This window comes from Falco cherrug, chromosome 6 (assembly GCF_023634085.1).
Source record: "Falco cherrug isolate bFalChe1 chromosome 6, bFalChe1.pri, whole genome shotgun sequence".
NCBI lineage: Eukaryota > Metazoa > Chordata > Aves > Falconiformes > Falconidae > Falco > Falco cherrug.
In genome coordinates, this window is record NC_073702.1 from 86666754 (window position 1) to 86687826 (window position 21073).

The 21073-nt window shown below is 43.9% G+C and overlaps 1 protein-coding gene across 1 annotated transcript in view; it reads left to right on the forward strand.

Annotated features, from left to right (window-relative positions):
• Positions 1-20454, forward strand: part of KIF26B (kinesin family member 26B) — a 302956-nt gene extending 282502 nt beyond the window's left edge. Inside the window, exons 13-15 of the mRNA XM_055714921.1 lie at positions 10856-11058; positions 12443-12593; positions 13354-20454. Of these exons, the coding sequence (XP_055570896.1) occupies positions 10856-11058; positions 12443-12593; positions 13354-13502 (503 nt within the window). The 3' untranslated portion in view covers positions 13503-20454. The remainder of the gene's footprint in view (positions 1-10855; positions 11059-12442; positions 12594-13353) is intronic.
• Positions 20455-21073: the final 619 nt, after the last annotated feature.

The window sequence follows — 21073 nt, forward strand, 5'->3', positions numbered from 1 at the left end:
CTGCATCAAAGCACTTGTAAATCCAAAACCTTTTTAGTGATCAGAGAAAGGATCAGAAAGACTTGATCTCTGTTCAGATATTATGCCCAGTAGCTTTCAAACCACATCAAGACTTTTTAATTAAATGGCAAGAGCCTCCGGGGTCATACCAAGAGTCTGTGCAGTTGCAACTGATCCATCTTCCCACTGGAATGGGTTTCAGAAAACTGCAGGACAGAGATGAGGAGCACCTGATCACCTCACCTTTTCCCTGGGTGCTGTTCTCCCAACCTGAAGCACAAGTCCTGCCTAACCTACTTTTGAAAAAAGTGCACCTTGGCATTGGAACTGGTGCTCACAGGTATGTGAAATCAGTGGCTACTTATCCTACAGCAGCACTGGCTGTCCGAGCCGTGTTACTCTCCTAGAGTTGCTAATTAAGCAGCTGTTCCACTTGGTGAGATACTCACCTCTGGGATTCACTTGCAGTGAACGGACTGAGTAATGCAAAACTCGCCCTTTCTTTCCGCTCCCAACTGTGGTGGCAGGAAGAACATGTGCAGCACAGATGTGAATACAACAGATAGCGCTATTAAAACCATAATATGTTTTATTATATTATGGTTTTACCCATAAGTGCATGGCTGGTGGTACCTGCTCAGGGGATGCACCTGAAAGTGATCACTCCACATGGAGCAAACAGACCAAGTGATGAAATAATCTTTCTGAAGTTAACTTTGCATCCTACGAGAAAACCTCTTTCCTATCCCTTCAGGTTACGTGGCAGTAACTTCGTTTTCCTCTTTCTGAGGTGTTCCTGTGATAGCTCCTTTCAAATATTAACATTTTAATAGCAACTTCCAAGAAAAAGAAGGATGATTTGTGTGTTGTGGGAAAGGAAAGCAAAGCTGCCCACAGAGGTGGCATTTGTGGGTTTACACTGAAAACTGGATTGGGTCTTGTGGAGAAGCTGTCCGCATAATACGGACTTTTTCCACAGAACGTTTAGATGCAAAAATCTATCAAGTTCTGTGGAAACAGGCATCTGTGCAGATGGGGGAACAGAGAGAAAGTGGCAATGTAGATTTAATCTGATTAGACCATAAAGACCATCACTCCTTCCCTAGGAGAGACCTTTTAAAAAATACTCTGAGAAAATCTTCAGGCAGAGCCTGCAGATTCTTTACACCCCACAGTTCATCCTAAACCTAAATCAGTAGGAGACCAGGATTTGTTTACCATGACGCTCATAAAACAAGTTGTTCTGTTTCCCTTCTCTCTGCTTTGATAGCACATTGGAAGCTGGACGAGGCTGGAGACCTGAGTGAGAAAAACATCCTCTTTGTGTTGTAATTACAGAAGAGCTTCAGATCTTTTTGTTGTACTTTATACCAGGATTCTATTCTGGCTGACAGCTCTGGCTTTCAGTAACTCCTGCCCAGGACTGAACACGGTGTCAGTGGCCACGGGAAGGGTTATGAGGAGAGGGCTGTGTGAGGCTGGGGGCTCAAGTTGCTCCTGTAGCAGTCTGGAAGGCACACTGGGAGAGAAGAGGCTTTTCCATGGTCTATCCAGCCTTGAGCCTACCTGGCAGGGCAGTGACGCTGGTTTGTCGTGCTGTGCAGGTAGGCAAAGGCGAGCAGGACTCTTCCCTTGGTGGGGAACACGGGGAGTCTCAGCTGTGCTACTTTTTTACTGCTGTGTAACATCTGGCCTCTCTTTTTCACCACAAACAGCTTTTGTTTGGCCAGCCAACAGATTAATCTTTTTATTCTAATTTCTGGTGTGGGTTAGTTCCTCTCTCCTTGGTCAGCGGTGTTGCAGATCTCTCCCGGTTGCTGGATCTGAACTGTGTCCGTGGCATTTGCGTGCCCCAGTGGGCTCAGGATAGTCTGTGAGGTTGCCCTCCCTCGGAGTGATTTCCAAAGCTTCTCTCTTAATTCAACCCATCACCCGATGTGGAGAGATTCTGAGTGTATCATCACTGATACTTTACTTTTGAGAGTGATTCCCTGTGCCAGCAAGGAATTCCTGTACTGTTCTGAATGGCTTGTGTTTGTTTATAAGTACAATCAAGGGGTTTATGCAAATAATAATAAAAAAAAATATCTTTACCTCCTTCCATATCTCCAGCAGCAAACCGCTGCCTAGAAATTAATAAGGCCTCACTTTCTTATAACCAGCTCCTGTTTGCATTTGATCCTGCAGCGGTGAAATCATAATTCTGTTTTGATGTGTTTGATAATAGTATAATTTTTCACATGTCAGCAGATTTATGATGACATAAAACCAGGATTATGACTTCAATGCTGGAGAACATGAAGGAGGAGCTGAGATATGCAGGAGAATAGAGCTGTTCACAAATATATTTTTATTGCATAATAAACAAAAAAAAAAAAAAAGCAAAGGTTTGCAATCTTTCATCTTCTGTAATATCCCCTTTCTATAGGTCTGTTCTAGTGTGAACGTTCTCTCTTAAGGAACACTTTTTAATGGAAAAGATAGCAGACAAAGGTTCTGAGCTCTTAAAAGACAGACATTATTTTAATACATAGTGTCAAGAGCATTGGACCTTTCCTGATTTGCGGTCACAGATCCACTGTGCTGTAATGGATATGGCACTATAGATATGCTCATTTCAGGTCAGGCAACCTTGTCCACTTTATTTATGATTATTATTAACAGAAATGCTAGCTGTCAGACACGATCAACATGAATCAGCCCAAGGCCCCTCTAAGAGGAGCTATAAAGAGTCTTTAAGAGAATCACCAGCAGATCTCACAATTACTTCTGAAGTTCTGACACATTGGAGAGCCATCATTTTTGTTTTTTGAGATTAAGATCTTGCCTTTCAATGCTCTTAAGTGCATTATTTGTATGCGTAGGTGCTTCCTGGATGTCATACATGAAGCATCAGACCTACACTGACAGCTTGTGAAAGATAAAGCTAGTTCATATCCTTCGGTGTTAGCATTAGGTTAAATCTGGGGCTGTGCCTGTACAGTTCACAGACATCCCAGTATTCTGTGTCCAAAATTAAAAGAAAATTAAAAAAAAAAAAAATCCCTCTTACATTCTGGTACCTATTGAAAAATCACGTTTGCATCATGAAGCACGATAAGCCTTTCCCCTGAAGCTAACCTCTCCATTTAATAAACTTTCCCATCTTTCTAGCATTTAACATTGGTCCTATAACATCGTGTCAGCATATATTGCCTCAAAGTGACTGCTTCTGGCTATTTAGCCCTGATCTACAGCTGTATGTTTCAAAGCTCTGTACAGCTGCTCTAATCCACCCTGTGCTGTATTATTCCAGACCTCATTTTACAGATGGAGAAATGAAGGCAGAGAAATTCACTGACTTGCCCCATGCCTACAGCTAAGGGAGAGCCAGACCCAGGGTTAAATTACTGACATCCCAACCCCAACCCCAACTGACCTGGCCACGCATCCTCCCCGGCCCTTGGAGAGCAGTGGAGGGGGGGGGCTCGTTTGTTATTTTATGTTGTGGCAGGCTCTTCTTCCCTCTCTGCCTACAAGCATCTGTGCAACTATATTTTCTCTGATTTCCTCGCTCGCTCCGTGAGCCTTTCCCCTGTAAGAAACCACTGGCATCGCAGCCAGATCTCTGGCTTTGGCTCTGGTCCCCTCTCCCTTGGGTAGGCAGTGCTGTCTGGAGCAGGGCACTGAAGGGTTAGGGCACAGTTTGTACTGCCATCACTAGCACCAGTTCTATACTGGTTTTTAATTCCTCAGCAATTTCAAGTGCAATGGCCCAGTGCTACTTCATGGAAAGGCACCGATAAGGGTGCTTGTATAATACAAACTCCCACATGCGTTCAGGAAATGCGTTTCAGCTGAACTCTGCTTTACCAAAGCCGAATTTGTATCCTGGGAGCACAACAGGTATGAGAGCGAGGCAGGGAGGGTGGTAGATTAGGGCTGGCAAGATCTCTGTTGTGTTCTTCGGTGTGCTGCTGGTTCGCTGTGTCACCTTGGGCAACTCTTGTAATTTCTGGGTTACCAGCTCATAAAACTAGAAAACAGTGTTGTGAAAAAAAAAAAAAAAAAAAAAAAGTAACAGCAGGGTCCTTAGATCAGAAATGTTACCTACCTGCTTTTTGCTCTTCCGCTTGGTTTTTTAGCGTCTTTTCTCGATGAAAATCATTTGGATGTATGTGGGCGTTACTTTGAAATAACTCTCAATGCAAAACGTGGCTGTATGATTGCAGAGATGCAGCTTTGGTGCTGGCTCCGGGTCCTGCCCACTGTGAGCAAACAGCAAAGCAAGAGCCCAGGCTCTGAGGAGGTTTACCTAGTAAAGCCAGTCCTGTTTGCCTTCTCGTGTAACACGCATGAATGCCTTGTTTCTGCCTTTTACCACCCTCTGCTACAGATGGTGTTCTCTGGTTTCTGTCCCTTACAACATTTTGGAGCGGCCTGTAAGACCTTCTCTGGGGACAGCAGAACAGGAAGGGCTCTGAGACATTTCATCATAGACAAGGCTTTTCATGGAGACCACAGAGATCTTCCTGAGGCTGTTTTCTTTCCTGTTGCCTTTGGGAATCGAGCTGGGTGCCTCAGAGAGTCCCCATCCATGTGACATGGCGTTAGACCCAAGGGCTGCAGTCTATTGCTGCTTGCAGTGCTCTGCTGAGATGGGAGGCCCTCTGCCGAGGAGCATGTCTCCTTTGATTTCTCTAGCTGAGTTTTTTTGGGGCCAGTGCCAGCAGGCTGAAACGCTGGGGGCAGCGCCCTGTGGCCCCAGCAGGTCTGGGGGCCCAGCGAGGGTGCACTGGTGGGACACACCGGTGGGGACTGCTGCTGCGGGCTGGTGTGCACCCAGCTGCTCACAGGGACACAGACCCAGCACTCGGGCACAAGAGGAGGATGTGGGAAGGAAGGAGACAGGCAAAGCGGTGAGGCTTAGGGGAGAGAGGTCTTCCCTGAAGTGCTTTCAGGTTGGGCCAGTCTTCAGCCTTCCTGGGTGCTGAGTATCAGTCAGCATCAGAAAACAAAACTCTAAGGGCTGCTATCAAAAGTAAGGCCAAGTAGCAACAAGACTGGGGGAAAATTAAGGTTTCCAAATGCTGACTTGCTGAAGATTAAACCCATGTCCCGAGCTGGAGTTGTGAATCTCAACATTTGCAGGACCCTGCTCTTAGTCCAGGATAGGACCAGTGTGGGTGCATGTGTTTGGGCACAGGCTTCAGTCATCTTTGCACAGGGAAGCTGTTGGACTATAGATAATTAAAGATTCCTGCTGCAGCATTTTATGGCTATTGCAGTAAAGTTTCATGACTCCTTGCGGCTCTTTCTCAGTACTAAGTTTCACCACCAAAGCAGAGCAAATTGCTGCATGATTTTAAACACTTTAATAAAAAGACAGACTGTTAAGACATGACAATAATTGTCTACAATTAGAGTCCATTTTCCTCTCTTATTGTGTGCTCTGTGTGTCGCTGGTGGGATGGTTTTAAAGACGGACATTTAGAGGTTCCTGGAAAGCCCTGAAAACTCTATATTTGAACATATTCAGTCTCTGGAAGCACTTAGCCCTGCCTACGAAAGCCAGCAGAAAACAGGCTGGATCCGTGGGCTGTAAATTATGAAAGTCCATCTCCAACCAATATTGCAAAGCATCACATTTTGAAACGTGGCCAAAATGATAATGATGAAACAAAACACCAACAAAAAGAGTCTGAGCTTTTCTTGTTGAATCCAAGTGAAAAGGAATTTGGTTCATGTTTAGACTGCCTAAGGCACAGTGTGGGGATCTGAAAATTGCCCTTTGTATCACAAAGCCATAGGACATCTCCAGCATTTCTACTTTAACTTGCTTACAAGTGATGGTAGCTAATTGATCTCCTGCATTATACGTTCGCCGTGACAAAGGATGTTTAGAATTGTACAGGAAAAAGCTGTTTGCATGCAGGTGACCACTTTGTGCATGTGACTGCTGGCTGGACAGCCCTGGGGGGAGCAGAGGGAGGGGAAGTGTGGGCTTCAGCTCCGATTATTATTTTTTTCTTGTTCATTAAAACAACAGCATTGATTTTCCCAGGTCAAAGCCAGGCCATTTCATGCAGCAAATCTGTGTTGAAAGGGATCAGAGTAATCATTTTTTACACGCTTGACTACTGCATGCCAGTACTGAGCTTTCAGCCACATGAACATAGGAATGATTTAATAGAGGAAATGGCAGCAGGCTATTGTGCACAGTGGAGGCTCCATGTAACATGCATGACTGAGTCGCACACCATTAGGCTGGGCGTAAATAAAACCTGCTCCTGACACTGCCACAGAATTAGCTCACTGGAATGAGGCGCCTCCACCACTGTCCTGTTGGGAGCTAATGCTCTGGCTGCAGAGCCCCTTCCCCCTGCAGCCTCTGCTGCCCAAGCACCCAGCGAAGCTCTTTAGTGCAATACTGTAGTAACAATAACCGGCTTCTTAAGGAAATGCCACAGTGCGGACAAAGGAGGTTGTGGAGGTGGGTGTTGGTCTCTTCTGCCAACTAGCAAGCAACAGGACAAGAGGAAATGGCCTCAAGTTGTGCCAGGGGAGGTTTAGGTTGGGTATTAGGAGAAATTTCATCATTGAAAGGGGTGTCCAGCGTGGGAACAGGGTGCCCAGGAAGGTGGTGGAATCACCATCCCTGGAGGTGTTTAAAAGATGTGTAGATGCGATGCTTAGGGACATGGTTTAGTGGTGGGCTTGGCAGTGCTGGGTTAACAATCTTAAAGTCTTTTCCAACCTTAACAACTCCGTGATTCTATGAAATACCTGTTAAACCAAAATCCAGCCCCAAATGAGATAAAAAAAATAAATAAATACATCTCTCTTTTAAATAAAGAGATTCTGGTGGTTTTTTTGCTAGGAATAGTGGGTGCTGAAAACAACCCCCACCGTAACATGCATCTTCCCTGAAGCATTTCCCAGATTACTTGTCAACCTGCCACACTGCAGGAGGGCTGCTTCCTGATGTGCTTGCAGCAGTGCTCATTCACCAGCTCTAAACTGCCCTGGAAAGCTCCTGTTAAAGTGAGACAGTAATTCAGGAAACAAGGTTAAGAAAGGAACTGAGTGGGTAGAAAAAAAAATTAGGAGTAGGCTGTCCCTCAGCATGTTCCTCACACCAGTACAGAAACAACAAATCTAGTGTAGGTTTGGATGCAAGATTATAAACAAGGGTTGCTTTATTCTTATTATAGCAAGAAACAATTTCTAGACCCAAGTGTCCTTGTATTTCTTATTGATTCACAACAGCAGGATTGAATAGAAGTCAACACAGAATATGACCTGGATTATCTTACAGTGAGGTGGACTGAAGATTTTCTTCTGAATGTTGGATCCTGTCAGTATTTCCTTTTCCAGGTGTTCAAGTACAACACGGTTTTCCCTATTTAATCTGAGTTGCCAGGCTGAGCAAATGCTGTTTAGATTTTCTGGCAATAAATGCCTGCGTTCTTTGGCGGTTGGAGTGCTGACCTTAAGATAGGCACCCTAAATAGTGCTGGTGAAGTCTCCACATCATCATAGGGGTCTTCCATGCAAAGTCATTGGTGACGTCTGCAGTAACTGGGAGGGGAACCGTGCAAACTGTGTGAAAACCTGAGGCTATGTGCTCTGCACTGGGGAAAGTGCTATAAAATCAGCTAGGAGAAAGGAGGTCAAAGGAATGGGGAGGAGCTGGCTCCGTCACAGACAGCTGCCCATGAGGGCAGACCCCATTAGGAAACGGGAATGAGAGGAGATGTCAGCATTGGGTTTTGTGTTTTCAACTCAAAACAAGCAGGAGCCCTGTTGGCAGACAGCAAGGAGCAGCAGGGGGAACAGGACAGATATTCTTTGCTAGTAAGCAAACAGTTTGATACTGCATTTGAGGTTGATGCTGTTGCTGCTGGAAGCTCAGTAGTTCTTGGAAATGAAGCCACAGAAGGAACGGTGGGAGCTTAGAGGTGCTGCTCTACTTAGCCAGAATCGCTTTTTGTAATCACTTTGAGTTTGGGTGGACCATCTATTGAGGAAAAACAAAATGCTGAACACCAGGTTCTGTGCAGAAAGGCAATTCTACCTCCCGTGCCATTCAGTGCAGTGGGGAACAGCTTTGGCTCCACATCCTGCCATTGAGCGCACACACTATAAACTTCGGGAATTATGACATATCAGGTTACAGTTTTATTTTCCGTTTGGAACACCTTGAAATTTCTAGGACAGCAGTTGTTTTGCATCCCATTCAGACGTCTCCTGCTTTGAAGTGACAGACATCATACTTCTTTTCATGAAGATGTTGCATTTATAGTTTTTGCCTTTACCTTTTTCACAGAAAAGATGCTCAGTCTGGAATGTGCACTTGGAAGGCAATCTAAGGGGGACACTTCAAAATATACAGTACTTAAGCAAAACCAGAACTCTTAGTTTCTGACCTTGTCAACACATACTTTTACAAGCACACATCCTTGTGCAGTTGGGCAATTTCGCTGAGGTCAGTGAGTCTTCTTACCCTGAACGTTACCCTTGCATACCTAGCTGGCTTGGTTCATGTTTCTAAAAAGGCTTCGTGGGGCTTATCTTTGCTGAAGTATGTTGTAGCTTCAGTGCTACTCTTCAGTCAGATCTGCTTTCACGCTGCCCACCTCCACTGCTGCATTACTCTATCTTAATTTTAACCTGGCTAAACCTTAACCTATAGCTCAAGGTAGAGCAACCGATATGTTGTGGAAGCAAATCTTACATTCTGGGCATGTGCAGGGCTATTTCATAGCCTGATTATTCATATTCAAGCTAGGCTCAAGAGGGGTTGTTCTGAGCGTGGAGAAATTCAAACTAAGTGAAAAGCATATCCTCCAAGACATTTAGCAAATGGCATGTTGCTTTACATGCTGGAGGGTCATAAATTAAAGTGTCATTATTCTGTCCTGGGCTCAGCTCACAGGATTTCTTTCAGATCGATTTTTGGTATATATGTATTTTTTATTTTTTTTTTTTTGGATGGAGAAAGGAATCCCATTTAGGTGGAGGGAGGTCAGCTGGTGTGCGAGGTGCTGGGCAGGGAGCTGCTGAGACTGCTGAGCTCCCCAGCTGCCCCCGCCATCCTCGTAAGAGGTTGTATGGGGCAGCAGAGGACTGGTGAGCTGTAATTCCTACAAAGCATTTTATGTATTATACAGTCAAAATTTATGAGAATCCTAACCCCATCAAGTGCTCCCAATAAATTCAGGACTTCAAATGGGTGTTTTCTATGTAAATGGAAAATATATAAATTTTAACAATTTAATTGCTGTGTCTGTGTGTTGATACGGATGAGCAAGCTGTCATCTGCTTTGTGACACTCACCCTGAAGCTCTGTTTTGGCTGTATCTTCTTACTGATCCCAATTAAGGTGAGATCAGAAAAAACAGAGGATTACTGGAGAGGTCAGTGGCAGGAGTCTCCCGTCAAAAGACACCATCATTTTCTGTACCTGAGCTAATAAACAGCCTATTAATTAGTGCATGTTTAGAATAAACTAGATCCAGTTTTGCCTCACTACAAAGATGCAGGAGGACTTTAGTTTTGTTTCTCTCCAAAGCGCTCTAAACCTCAGATAAATCATCTTGAGTCAGCATTCAAGGCTCAGATAAAAAGGCATCCCTCTTTCTCCTCTGCTTTGCACACAAGTGTCCCCGCTGGGAGAGCTGCACCCCCCATGTGCCGAGGGAGCCCTGGGCAGGGGGCGGTGGGTCGGCCCCTCTCAGCCGGCTCTGCCCTGCCGCATCGCCCCAGTGTGCCAAGGGCCACCAGCCTCTCCTTGTGCTAGCCCACAGGCTATCCCGGTGCCAGCTCAGGCTAGAAAAATATAATGAGGACATGTAAGTGTGTCTGCTGTCACTGCCGCAGTCCCCGCTGCCTCTCCTCCCAGAGAGGAGGTTGGAGCCCCCTTCTAGAGCACAGGCTTCTGTTTCTCGTTGAGCGAAATGGATGCAAATGGGAACTAAATGCAAAACGTTTGCCCTCGTCCCTGTACTTCATAGCCTGCTGACATCTATTTTGCTTTGCTCCCAAGAAGAGCCTGACGGTGTTCTTGTGGCAAAGTGAACCTTGGCATTCCCAGAGTGTCTCAGACCTGGATCTAGCTCTGGCTGATGGCACCATTTTTCCGTTAAGGATGGTTTTAAATTTCTCCACCACACGAGAAGGTGGTGTTAACAGTGCGTAAGTGGGAAACGTTTTAGAAGAACATTCTACTGAACAGAGACCAGGCTAATGCAATTCTGGTGGCAGCCACCAAGCTTGAGCAGACTTGCTGCAGGTGTTTTGTCCTTGCCAGTGTTTTTACTGCTCTGGCCAGCCTACAGCGGTGCAGTGCAAAGGACTAGGTGGTGGCACACTGGCACTCAGCTCCGGCATAGTGAAAGAACTTGGGTATCAAAGCGGTTTTTGTGCTGTGATTAAAGAAAAACCAAACCCACACCTCCCCTGGAGATGGTCTGTGCAGAGGCTGGCTGATGCTGATGCTTAGGTGGTACGAGCTGGTACCAGTATAGGGATAGGACAGAAAAGCCAGACTGGTTCCATCCTCCTGCTCTGGTCCCTCACTGGCATAGCTATGCGCACTGAGACCTGAGCAAAGGGAAGCAGGCACAAGCTGTGGAAACTTTAGGGTACGTGCCCCTCTGAGGATCACATCCTGGAGCCAGGCACCACAGAACATGTGTGGATCTGACTCCTGGTGAGTGGGTACAGCGTGTTGCAGCCACAGCTCCCATCCATGGCCTCCTTGGGCTGTCGCTCCGCTGCTGGATAGCTGTAGTTTGTAGACATCCCTGCAGATGGAGCAGAAAGGAGAGGCAATAACCGTGCTGATGTGAAATGGAACTTTCTGCCTTTGCAGGTTCCCAGAGACGGAGGCTTATCCCAGCTTTATCACTTGATACCGCTTCCCCAGCAAGGAAGCCTGCCAACAGCCCCGGGGTCCGCTGGGTGGATGGACCCCTGCGAAGTGGGCAGAGGGGGCTGGGGGAGCCCTTTGAGATCAAAGTCTATGAGATAGATGATGTGGAGAGGCTCCAGCGACGACGAGGTGGTGACAGCAAGGTGAGTGCAATCCATATAACATCTCCTTCCTCCTGGAGGGTGTGAGAGGGAGAGCACAGATTATGCAGTCAGAAATGTGCAGTGTTGTATATGGTTAATTCAACAGGCAGCAAAACCTATTATCTCATTTAAGACAGTTATGACTCACATTGTGGCTTCTTCTGTGGCAGCTAACCGACTTTGGTACCTTGTGGTTTTGCCCCTTGCTTATATTCTTGGTGGATGCTGTGCTCCAGCACCTTGTCACATCTGTCTGTCAAGGCAGCGATGGAGCCCAAAGAGCTTTGATGGTGTTCTTTTCAGGATAGCTAATGTCCTCTCTCTAAAGGAGTGGTTCCTGCCAACCTCAGGCCTCCAAATTTACAGGATCAGGGAACTGCAAAGGTCAGCTTTTGAAAGGTACGATTGGGAAGATGATCTGAGGTTGGTGGAATAGCACCAGTTTTAAAGTAACTGTGGATACAGGCTATTATTAAAGGCACTTTTTCTTCCAACCCCTGTCACTTGGTCAGGCTGTTTGTGATGTTCTCTGATGTGATTTTGTATGGAGAAAATCATCACCAACAAGGGTGGGGTTTCCCCTGCACTTTACCCACATGGCACGTTTGTCTACAGAGCAGAAGGCAGAGTAGTGTTGTGATCTTCACACGGGCTCGGAGGAGGATAGTTCTGCTGTTGGGAGTGCTCCCACGCTAGCCAGGGTACCACAGCCCTCACCAGGGGCTCACTTACCGCACACCTTGATGGCTGCCACCCCTCCGAGGTCATGCAAGGCCAGACTGGGTGTCTCCAGCCAGCACCGCACCCTGTGCCGTTACTATGCCCTCTATGTTTGCAGAAAATATATCTTCTCAATTAATGATTGTGAATTGCTAGAGCTTTCCATAACATTCCCTTTGTTTAAGGATGTTTTAAATTTGATATTGCTGCTAGTTCTTGTATTTTATGACTGCTGCATTTCTGATGCGCCAAGCACAGAGATGTATTTAGGGCTTTAACACAATGCATTAAAACACAAAACATTGCAGCGATGGATGTCCTTCTCCCAAGAGCTTAGCTTTTCTTAGCCAAACTTCTGGTGACAAGAACCAGAAAAGTTTTGCTTACAGTTAATCTGATTTCAAGATGCTGCCTGGTATTATTATGGCTTATTATGAACTATCATTGCAAAGTCTCCAAAGCCCACTGGTGGAAAACATCAAAACCAAACAAAAGCAATAAAAAGAAAACAGGTGATGGATGATTTCATGTAGTGATTCATACTCTTCCACAGTAAATGGCTCATTGTCAGTATTGTTGATAGGAGGATATTTGACTCAACGGATCTGGGTATTTCTTCTCCTCTTCACCTATTCCTTTCTCACTCCTTGTTTCTGGTTGGCAGGAGGTGATATGTTTCAATGCCAAGCTGAAAATCCTGGAGCATCGCCAGCAGAGAATTGCTGAGGTCAAGGCCAAGTATGAGTGGTTAATGAGAGAACTGGAGGTGACCAAACAGTACCTGATGCTGGACCCTAATAAATGGCTCAGTGAATGTAAGGACATCATTTTATTGCCTGGACTCATAGGTGTCCTTTGGTGTAGTCAATGGAGGGGTGACAGAAGAAGGGAGCAGAAATATTTGCTAAGAATGAGATGTAAGCCACTGTGTTTGTAAACTAAAATAAACTGACATATGACCTAAGGGCAAGTTTTAGATTGACTGTATTTCTAGAACTAGTCCCTATAATTCTTATTAAATGTTGACAGTAGAACTGAGCGATCCTTTTTGCCTGAGAGCTGAATCTTGAAATGGTACAGCATTGTGGTGCTGATTATTGCCATTGGTAGATTAATGTTCATGCATTTCAGTCCACAGCTCCTGAAAATGAGATTTTTCTTCTTCTTTTTTTTTTTTTTTTTTTTCCCCTCAGATCACTCAGACATGAGCACTATTATAAATCTGCTCTCCTACCACAAAATAACACTGTGGAGCAAACTTGTCCCTTGACACCAGTGGGCTTACATGAAAAATTAATTTGGCCCATTTTTTTATAACTCTAGATGTGTAAAGTTCAGACAGCTTAAAGAGCATTCACATTCAAATGAAGGAGGACCTCAACACCTCAAAGGAAAAAAGACAGAGAGTACTGCCATAATTGTACAACAATTTTTATTATTAGCCAGTAGGTGAATTCATATCAAAGAGTCTAGAAATAAGTACTGCTGGGTCTGAAGGTGAATCAGCGCTGTCTCTCCCACCACCCAGCAGTGGGTTTGGCTGCTTTTCCCAGCTCTGTGTTTTCTTTCCCACAGTTGATCTGGAGCAGGTATTTGAGCTGGATTCTCTGGAATACCTGGAGGCCCTGGAATGTGTTACTGAGCGATTGGAAAACCGTGTCAACTTCTGCAAGGCCCACCTCATGATGATCACCTGTTTCGACATCACCTCCAGACGCCGATAAAGTATGAACCTCGAGAGAATTCCGATGCGCATCTCTGTCATCCTCCTTTTCCCTTCTGAATAGCATCCCAAAGAAAACAGAATGAGGATGAAGGTTGGAGTCAAGTCTCAACTGTGTGTATGAGAGATTTGCTATACTATACGGAAGAGTAGCATTAAATAAAACAGGACAAGCATGAAACATGGAGATATAAGGTTGTTGATTCTCTTAGCCTAAAAGAGCACTTTGAGGAACCTTTAAGGACATGTCTGTAAATAAGAACTGCTGGCAGAAGACACTTCTTTCCCTGCGTTAGCTGAGGGAGGAGGAAAGATGGTTGTAGGACTTCCATTGAGAGGTTCATTAAAAGAAAACCTATCCAGAAAAACTGTTTAAGTGCCTTGCAAATCTTTATTATCCAAACATTTATGTTCATACTTTATTGTGTACAGATGGTGCTAGTCAAGAAAAGAAAAAGGAAAAAAAACAAACACACTTTTGAAATGTATTTACAGCTTGTTTTTCTCTTGGTGTTTTCTCCTATTTCAGACTTGCTGTTTCTAAGTAACTTGTGTTTGTAGAGATATTTCCTAATCAGTACAACATATGAATAAATGTTAACTGTCTTTTCTTGTTACCAGAGTAAGGCCACTCAAAGAGAAATTCTGCTTTCCCAGATGACACAAAAAATATTTCTAGCACTGCATAAGGTTTGCTTTCATGTTCTTCTGTACTATCTCACATGCTGGAGGACACAGTAATTTTCCCAGCCTGTAGGTTCTGCAATGTATGAGACAGGAGAAGTGACCTTACCACAAAGTAAATATCTTTCCCATTTCATCCAGCCCTCATAACTTGTTTTCTTTTTCATATATTTTTAACTTCATACTAGCTAGAGTTATGGATCAGGAGGAGCTTTTATCCTAATCCCCTTTTCTGGTGCTAGTAACTTGCTGGAAAATTACTGTTTAGGCAGTGAGGTCCCATGCTTTTTAGTCCAAAAATAAGTGATGTATTCTGTCTTTCTTTCTTAAGACTATGACTGATAAAAAACAGCTTCACCTCTTTTTGACATATACCACTGCAGAAGATGTTTTGGCAGCTTTCGGTCACTGGCCCAGTCTGTCTGTAGTCACAGATGTACCTGAGAAGTGCAGGCTCTGCTTAGCTCAGCACATCTAGAAGTAAACCAGGTCGGGAGTGAACGGTCATAGCACTTCGGGCATGTTGGCTACAGCATTTTCCTTACCAGCCCTCCAGTACTGAAGCCATGGTAAAATTCACACTGACATCAAAAGGACGAGAGTCTGTCCCTCAATGCACATCTAAATGTTCTACTTGTTTGCCTCTTTATCTACAAAACGGTATGTGGGAGGGAACATCCCTCATGTTTCTTAAAGGGATGTGTGAAATCTGCATTTTAATTACATATGAGCATGAAGAATTATTTTGTTTAATTGGGTTTCTTCTTCTTCTGTATTGAAACAAGCCCATTAACACAAATTCCTCTCTCACAGTTGTCTTACCCTCCTGTTGCTTATGAGAAAATAAGAGCATCATTTAATATATACTCATTATGCATCAGTTTACTGCTGCACTTAAATGCAACTCTTCTTTTACCTGCACCATCCTATTAATGCCATCTTACAATATTCCAAGCAGCAAGTCCCAATGGAAATACAAACCTACAAAAATACTTAATAGATTTTCTAGCAGTTAGCTGAAAAAAAGTGCTGTAAAAAAAAAGAAAAAAAAGAAAAAAACTTTTATATGGTTTTATTTTCTTTTAGTACTCTACAACTTGTAATAACAAATCTTATTCATCCTATTAGCCTTGTCACTGGATTTTGTAGGAGATTCTTCTTACATTCTGTAGGATTATTTGGAGGAAAAAAGGGTCCTACATGAAAATCGCTTTCTAGCCTGTTCCACAGCATTCTCCTATTATGAAATTTAAATTCCGAGTAAGTATCAAAGACATAGGTCTGATCTCTCTAACTCTTCTCTCTCAAGGCAAAAACAACCTCTGAAAAAGTCCCCCAAACAGCACGACTGAGCTAGCTTTGTTTCTCTTTGCAATAATGCTGGTAGCACTTGCCGTGTGTTGGTTCTGCCGAGGCCATCTTCTCCACAGAGCCCCATGAATTCCGTACAGCTCCACGGGAATCGCCCCTGTGGTTTTGTGCTGGATGAAGATGTAGCACCCTGGGGATATGGACTGCATCCCTCTTGATGGGCTTAGTCCAGGGAGCCCCAGATACACATCGCCGGGTCACCCCCTCCCCACCCCCGGGTGGCTTTTACATCCAGCCGCCACCTCTCACTCCCCTGCATCCCCAGGCAGGTCTGTACCGCTCGCCCCGTGCTGCTGGGCTAAGCCTGCCTCCTGGGCCATACCCTCACCTGCAAGGAAACCCTGGTCCCTCCCCACCAGCCAAGCTCTGCACATGACATTAAATATTGCCTTCTTTAAGCTTAAGCATTCCTGAAGGCGTGTTTGCTGGAAGGTGGGTGTTGGGTAACTGGGATGCTGCCTTCTTCCTCTGCTGAAAACAAGCAGCCCAAAATGGGCATACTGGGCGCCCTGGGGACCTGCGGCGAGATGCTAAATGTCAAGCGGTACAGTAAAAGTAAATATACACTTGATAGAAGGTGGAATCCGAGCAAATAGTGCACGTACAGAATGCATTATTAACAAGAGATGCCCTCTCACATAGTCTGGGACTTACACAGAAGTGCTGATGTTTCTATAAATCAAGTGGACACGTTTCAGAGGTGTTGTAAAATATCTAGTATTACGTGTAATATTCGCCAGCATAATTAACTCAATTATTCATTGTCTCTAGATTTAGTACCTCTGTGGATTAGGAAGCATAGCAAAAAGCCTGTCTTTCTAGCCATCATTTTAAATACTAAGAGCATATGTTTGCCCTGTTTATCATGATGGACCAAAAGGATTCCTGAAACCAAATGGATTATGCCAAGGATGGACTTGTCACACTGAAAGTTATGTACTAACTGAGGAGAATCACAGTTCCCACAAATATTTTATTTCTGAGGACTTAATTAGATTAGCCATTAACATTCCCATCATCTACTAGTATTCATATCCTAAAAACCATACTTACTCTCGCTTTTTTGACTTTCTGTCAGCGCAGTTCAGAATCTGCCACTATATTGTGGTGGGTTTATGAATAAAAGAGAATGAAAATGTATGGAGATTGAACACCTCTGAAATGTTTTCTTGTTGAAAATAGCTTTTTACTACAGAATTGATATTGTTATACTTCAAATAGCTGCAAAACAGATCATTAAAAGCATCAGGACGCTGTTATGAAATTGATTGTAGTCTACAGGAGCCAGAGTTTTACAGAAGATCCATACACTTCTGCAAGTCGCTCAGGAAGTCCCGTTCCTTAAGGAATTGCCAGCATAATGCTGGTTTTATGCTGATTTTCTAGAAGACACCAAGTTGCCCTGAATACACAAAAGCAACACGAGTGTAATGCTTAATTATTTGCATATTCACATGTCAATCATATTTCCCTGGGACGGCTTTAGTAGGAAATAGCAGTGTTACCATCGTTAGGTTTGAGGGTTAGCTCTTTGTTAAGAACTCACCAGTTCTTCATCGTCAGGTTGTGAAGAGGCTGGGGACACCCGAGCTGCTCCGCATGGCCACTGCACGGGCATGGGCACAGGGGTCTCCGGCTGAGAACTGCTCCTCTGGGCACACATGGACCTTATTTACACAGGCGGCAGGACTTGCCCCACAGCTACAAATTCGAGCAAAGCCTTGGAGCGGAGAGTGTGGCTGTGACATGGACCCAGGCATCCCACCGGTCTGCGTGAGGGCTCGCAGCAGGCAGAAAGCCACGGGTTGCCCATCCACTGATGCCAGGTGCCGGTTCACTTCGTATCCCTGAGGATGTGGGAAAGCCCCGATTCCTGGTGGGCTTGTCATAACAACACGTGTCTTCTGCTACGCACGCCTTGTATTTGCCTCAAAATGATTCCCTGTCAATTAATTTGGATTGAAGCGATCTAGAGTGTTATTCCATACCAAGGCAAGGAAGCAAAGCGATGCTCAGGATCTTCGTAACGGATCTGTTCTCATCTCACCTGCACTCCTATAGCTGAGACACAATTCAGAGGCAGGAGAGTTATAGCAGAGTAAACCCAGTTGGGAAGAAAAGGAAAAATAATCCACCTGCTATTTCTTTGGGTATTTACCGTGCTACTAGTTATATAGTTGAACAATATGCTTCTCTTACCTATTTGATACCCCCTTGCTTTGCGTGAGGGCCACACACAGGTCTGTCATGGAACATCTACTGGCTTCCATCCAGTCTTGGAGGCTCCCACTGCTGTACAACCTGACTTCTGAAACTTGCAGCTCCGTAAAACAGTAACTGGTAAAGAGCAGCAGCGTGATCCCCTGACATGAAGCAAGCTGAGTGGGAGCTGCAGGTAACGTACAGAAAAGGATGAAAGATACACATTGGTATTTTTTTCTTTAATCTCTGCACATGGCAATAACAGAGGCAGAAAGCTGGAAGTGATGCTGGAGTAATGCACATCAAGTCCCAAGCTTGCTCACAGGATAAGCTCAGTCCATCTTGAGGTGATTTTTTTTTTTTTTTTTCATTTATCTTGATGATATGGTTTGTCTTAAAATAGAGACTGTTATGTGTGGCACAGAATTAAAATTTTATGACAGCTGAAGGATGTAGACTCCTGTACAAACATCACCTTCTACAAATGTTTCTAATTTCCTTGCTTCTTTTTTTCTGAGCTAAAAATAACTGTAACCATGAGGCATATACACATACAGACAAAGGTATATACACACAGCCTGAGAGAGACAGCCCCCTCACATGGCACTGTGGGCAGCTGGCACAGCTGTGCACTAACGGCAACAACACCACTTCCCCTTCCACCGCCAAGGAACACCTATAAAACCTTTCTCCTTGCACTCCCCAGCGTGAAGCTGACTTAGGACACACTATAGGGAAAACGTATGCTTGAAACACTTTTGAAGGCTTCTTCTAAAGGTCCTTTCTTCCCCACATTCTTTGGTCTCCAAGCCAAGCTGCTGCAGTGCCCATGTAGAGCCTGTCATTGAAACGTTCAAGCCCGTAAAAGTAATCCAAATAAACCACTCTGTATTTCAGGGTGTCATGAATTAAAGGCAAGATAGTTTACAATCACAGCTGTTAAATGTAAAACAATTTGAATAAAAAAATAAATAAGTTTCTGCATATGCATGAGGCATACAGCATAGTTATATCAACTGAAAGCCTGGACTCATTGCTGTCTATGAGAGAAAGCTTGCTGTCTAGTCGTAATAGCTTTAAAATTGTTACTTGAAGCTTCTGCACTGCCAAAGCAAATAAGATTCTCATAAACCCGAGGTTTTGTGACCCCCTGAAGCCAGTTCAAATGAGAGGGACAGTTGCACAGCATCAGGGATACACCAGCTCACTGCAGAGATCAAAGCATTCATATTGCTGGGTACCAACAGGCGTGGTGATGACCAGAAAGACGCTACTTCTCCAACCCACTGGGCAACATACCTTGCTTAATCCTGATGTCCTCACAGTCTTTGCTTTGTTCCAACACCCAGCAGTTTTTGGAGACGCAAGGCTGCCCGTTGCTAGCCATCGCAAGATTTGAAACAGGTTTCCAAATAACTATGGCAAACAAAACTGTGAATGATTTGTTAGTGCAAAGTTAATCATCTCTATCTCTTGCATTTATTGTGCGCTCATCCCAGGGTTATCTGAGCTTCCGTCCCTGCACTTGGAAATAATAAACCATTTTATTATTGTCTTTATCTTTTCTTCTTTCTCCTTCTCAAGCCAGGTTAAAAAAAAAAAAAAAAAGAAAAAAAAAAAAGAAAAATCAGTTTCCCTTGAAAACGTAGCACCCTTTTCCCAACCCCATTGAAGTCAATCCAGTTTTTGCCACCAGCTTCACGGACAGCAGACTTGTGCTCACTTAGGCAACATATTTTGAAGCTGACAAAGGGGATGATGATTCTACAAAGAATGGAGGTGCTGAAAGCGAGATAGTAGCATTCACCTATAATATTTCTAACCACCTCCAAAACCCTCCGGGACAGGAAATAAAACACAACTCAAACCATCTTACTTTGAGTGGTCCTACTTCAGTATTGAGCAAACTTTATAACAATGGTAATAAATTGGTGCTTGAGGCAGTTTCAGCTATATTACATATTCTCTATATACTATAGATATTGATGTATTCACCCTCTATATTGTATATGTATGTGTGTGAGTATTTACATATAGCACACATACATATATGTTTTATGTATGCATAGATACTAACTTTTCTATGTTTTACTTCCTTTCCTCCCATAGCTGAAACTGCTGGTTACTAACATCCACATCATATTCTATGTATGAAGGATATAATTTATTTGTAAACTCAGGATGTTCTTGTTTTATAGAGTTGCTTGTATTTTATAATTTATTTACACATCATGGTTGGAAATGCTTATCTAAGTGCTATGCATTGAAGTGTATGTTTGCTAAATCCATTTCACACTGTCTGTGGCTATGTTCTTTCTCATTATAACAGTGGTATAAAATAGGGCTAAGGAGGAGACAAACTGATGGATATAGAACTTCTGCTGGTCCCACCAGTGGGTAATTCCAGAAGAGGATGTATCAGTAGTAGATATATATATATTTTATCAACTAAATCTTATGGAGAAAAAAAAATAGAAAAAGAAAGAACAGCATGAGGACAAGTTCAAAATGTGGAAAGTCACAGCCATTTCCAAGTTGGTCAACGAATGCATTGAGCCTTTTGCCATTAAAATTGTAAAGTTTATTGTTTGCTGGCTAAAAAAATATCCCTTTTGTGGTATCTGAGGTGTGAAACATTGTCAAAAATATGATGTCTGGAAAAGAAAATCAAACTATAGTGGCATTAAATGTTTACTTTTATCTTACCAATATACCTGCCTCCTCCTCCTGACTATTTCACTTTGGATGAGAGCATTTAGGACACGGCAGAGAAGACAGTGCCTTTGACTCACGAGAGGATGTGTCACTGTAATATGGAGGGTGAGCAAGATCAAACCTGAAAATAAAACCACCAAAGGGGTTCTACTCAGCGAGTATTGCTGGGAAGCAAATTCACCAGAAAACGGTAAGGAATGTCAGGGTTTGCTAATAATGACAGAAATATCACAACCAAGCATAGCACCATTAGCTTCTGCCCTGCTGCTGTCCAGAAACAGAAAAAAAACCACCGTCACTCAGCCTGAACGGGTCAGGCTCGTACTCGTACACAGGGGTTACACATTCATGCCTCCCTGTGTTAGCAGCGACTGCTCTGCCTGCACCTGTGAGCAAGGGGAAAACCTGAGACCAAACAAATGATAAAAATGTGTTTGTAGATAATTTTTTTTTTGGCAATCTCTAGTAATTGCATGAGATTTCCCTTGGCCACCATGCATATATATATATATATATATATAACACAATGTATGAGTCATGAAAAGAGTTTGTGTCCATTCCTGAAGACACACTTCTCTCAGAGAGGTGCTGGGGGCAGGT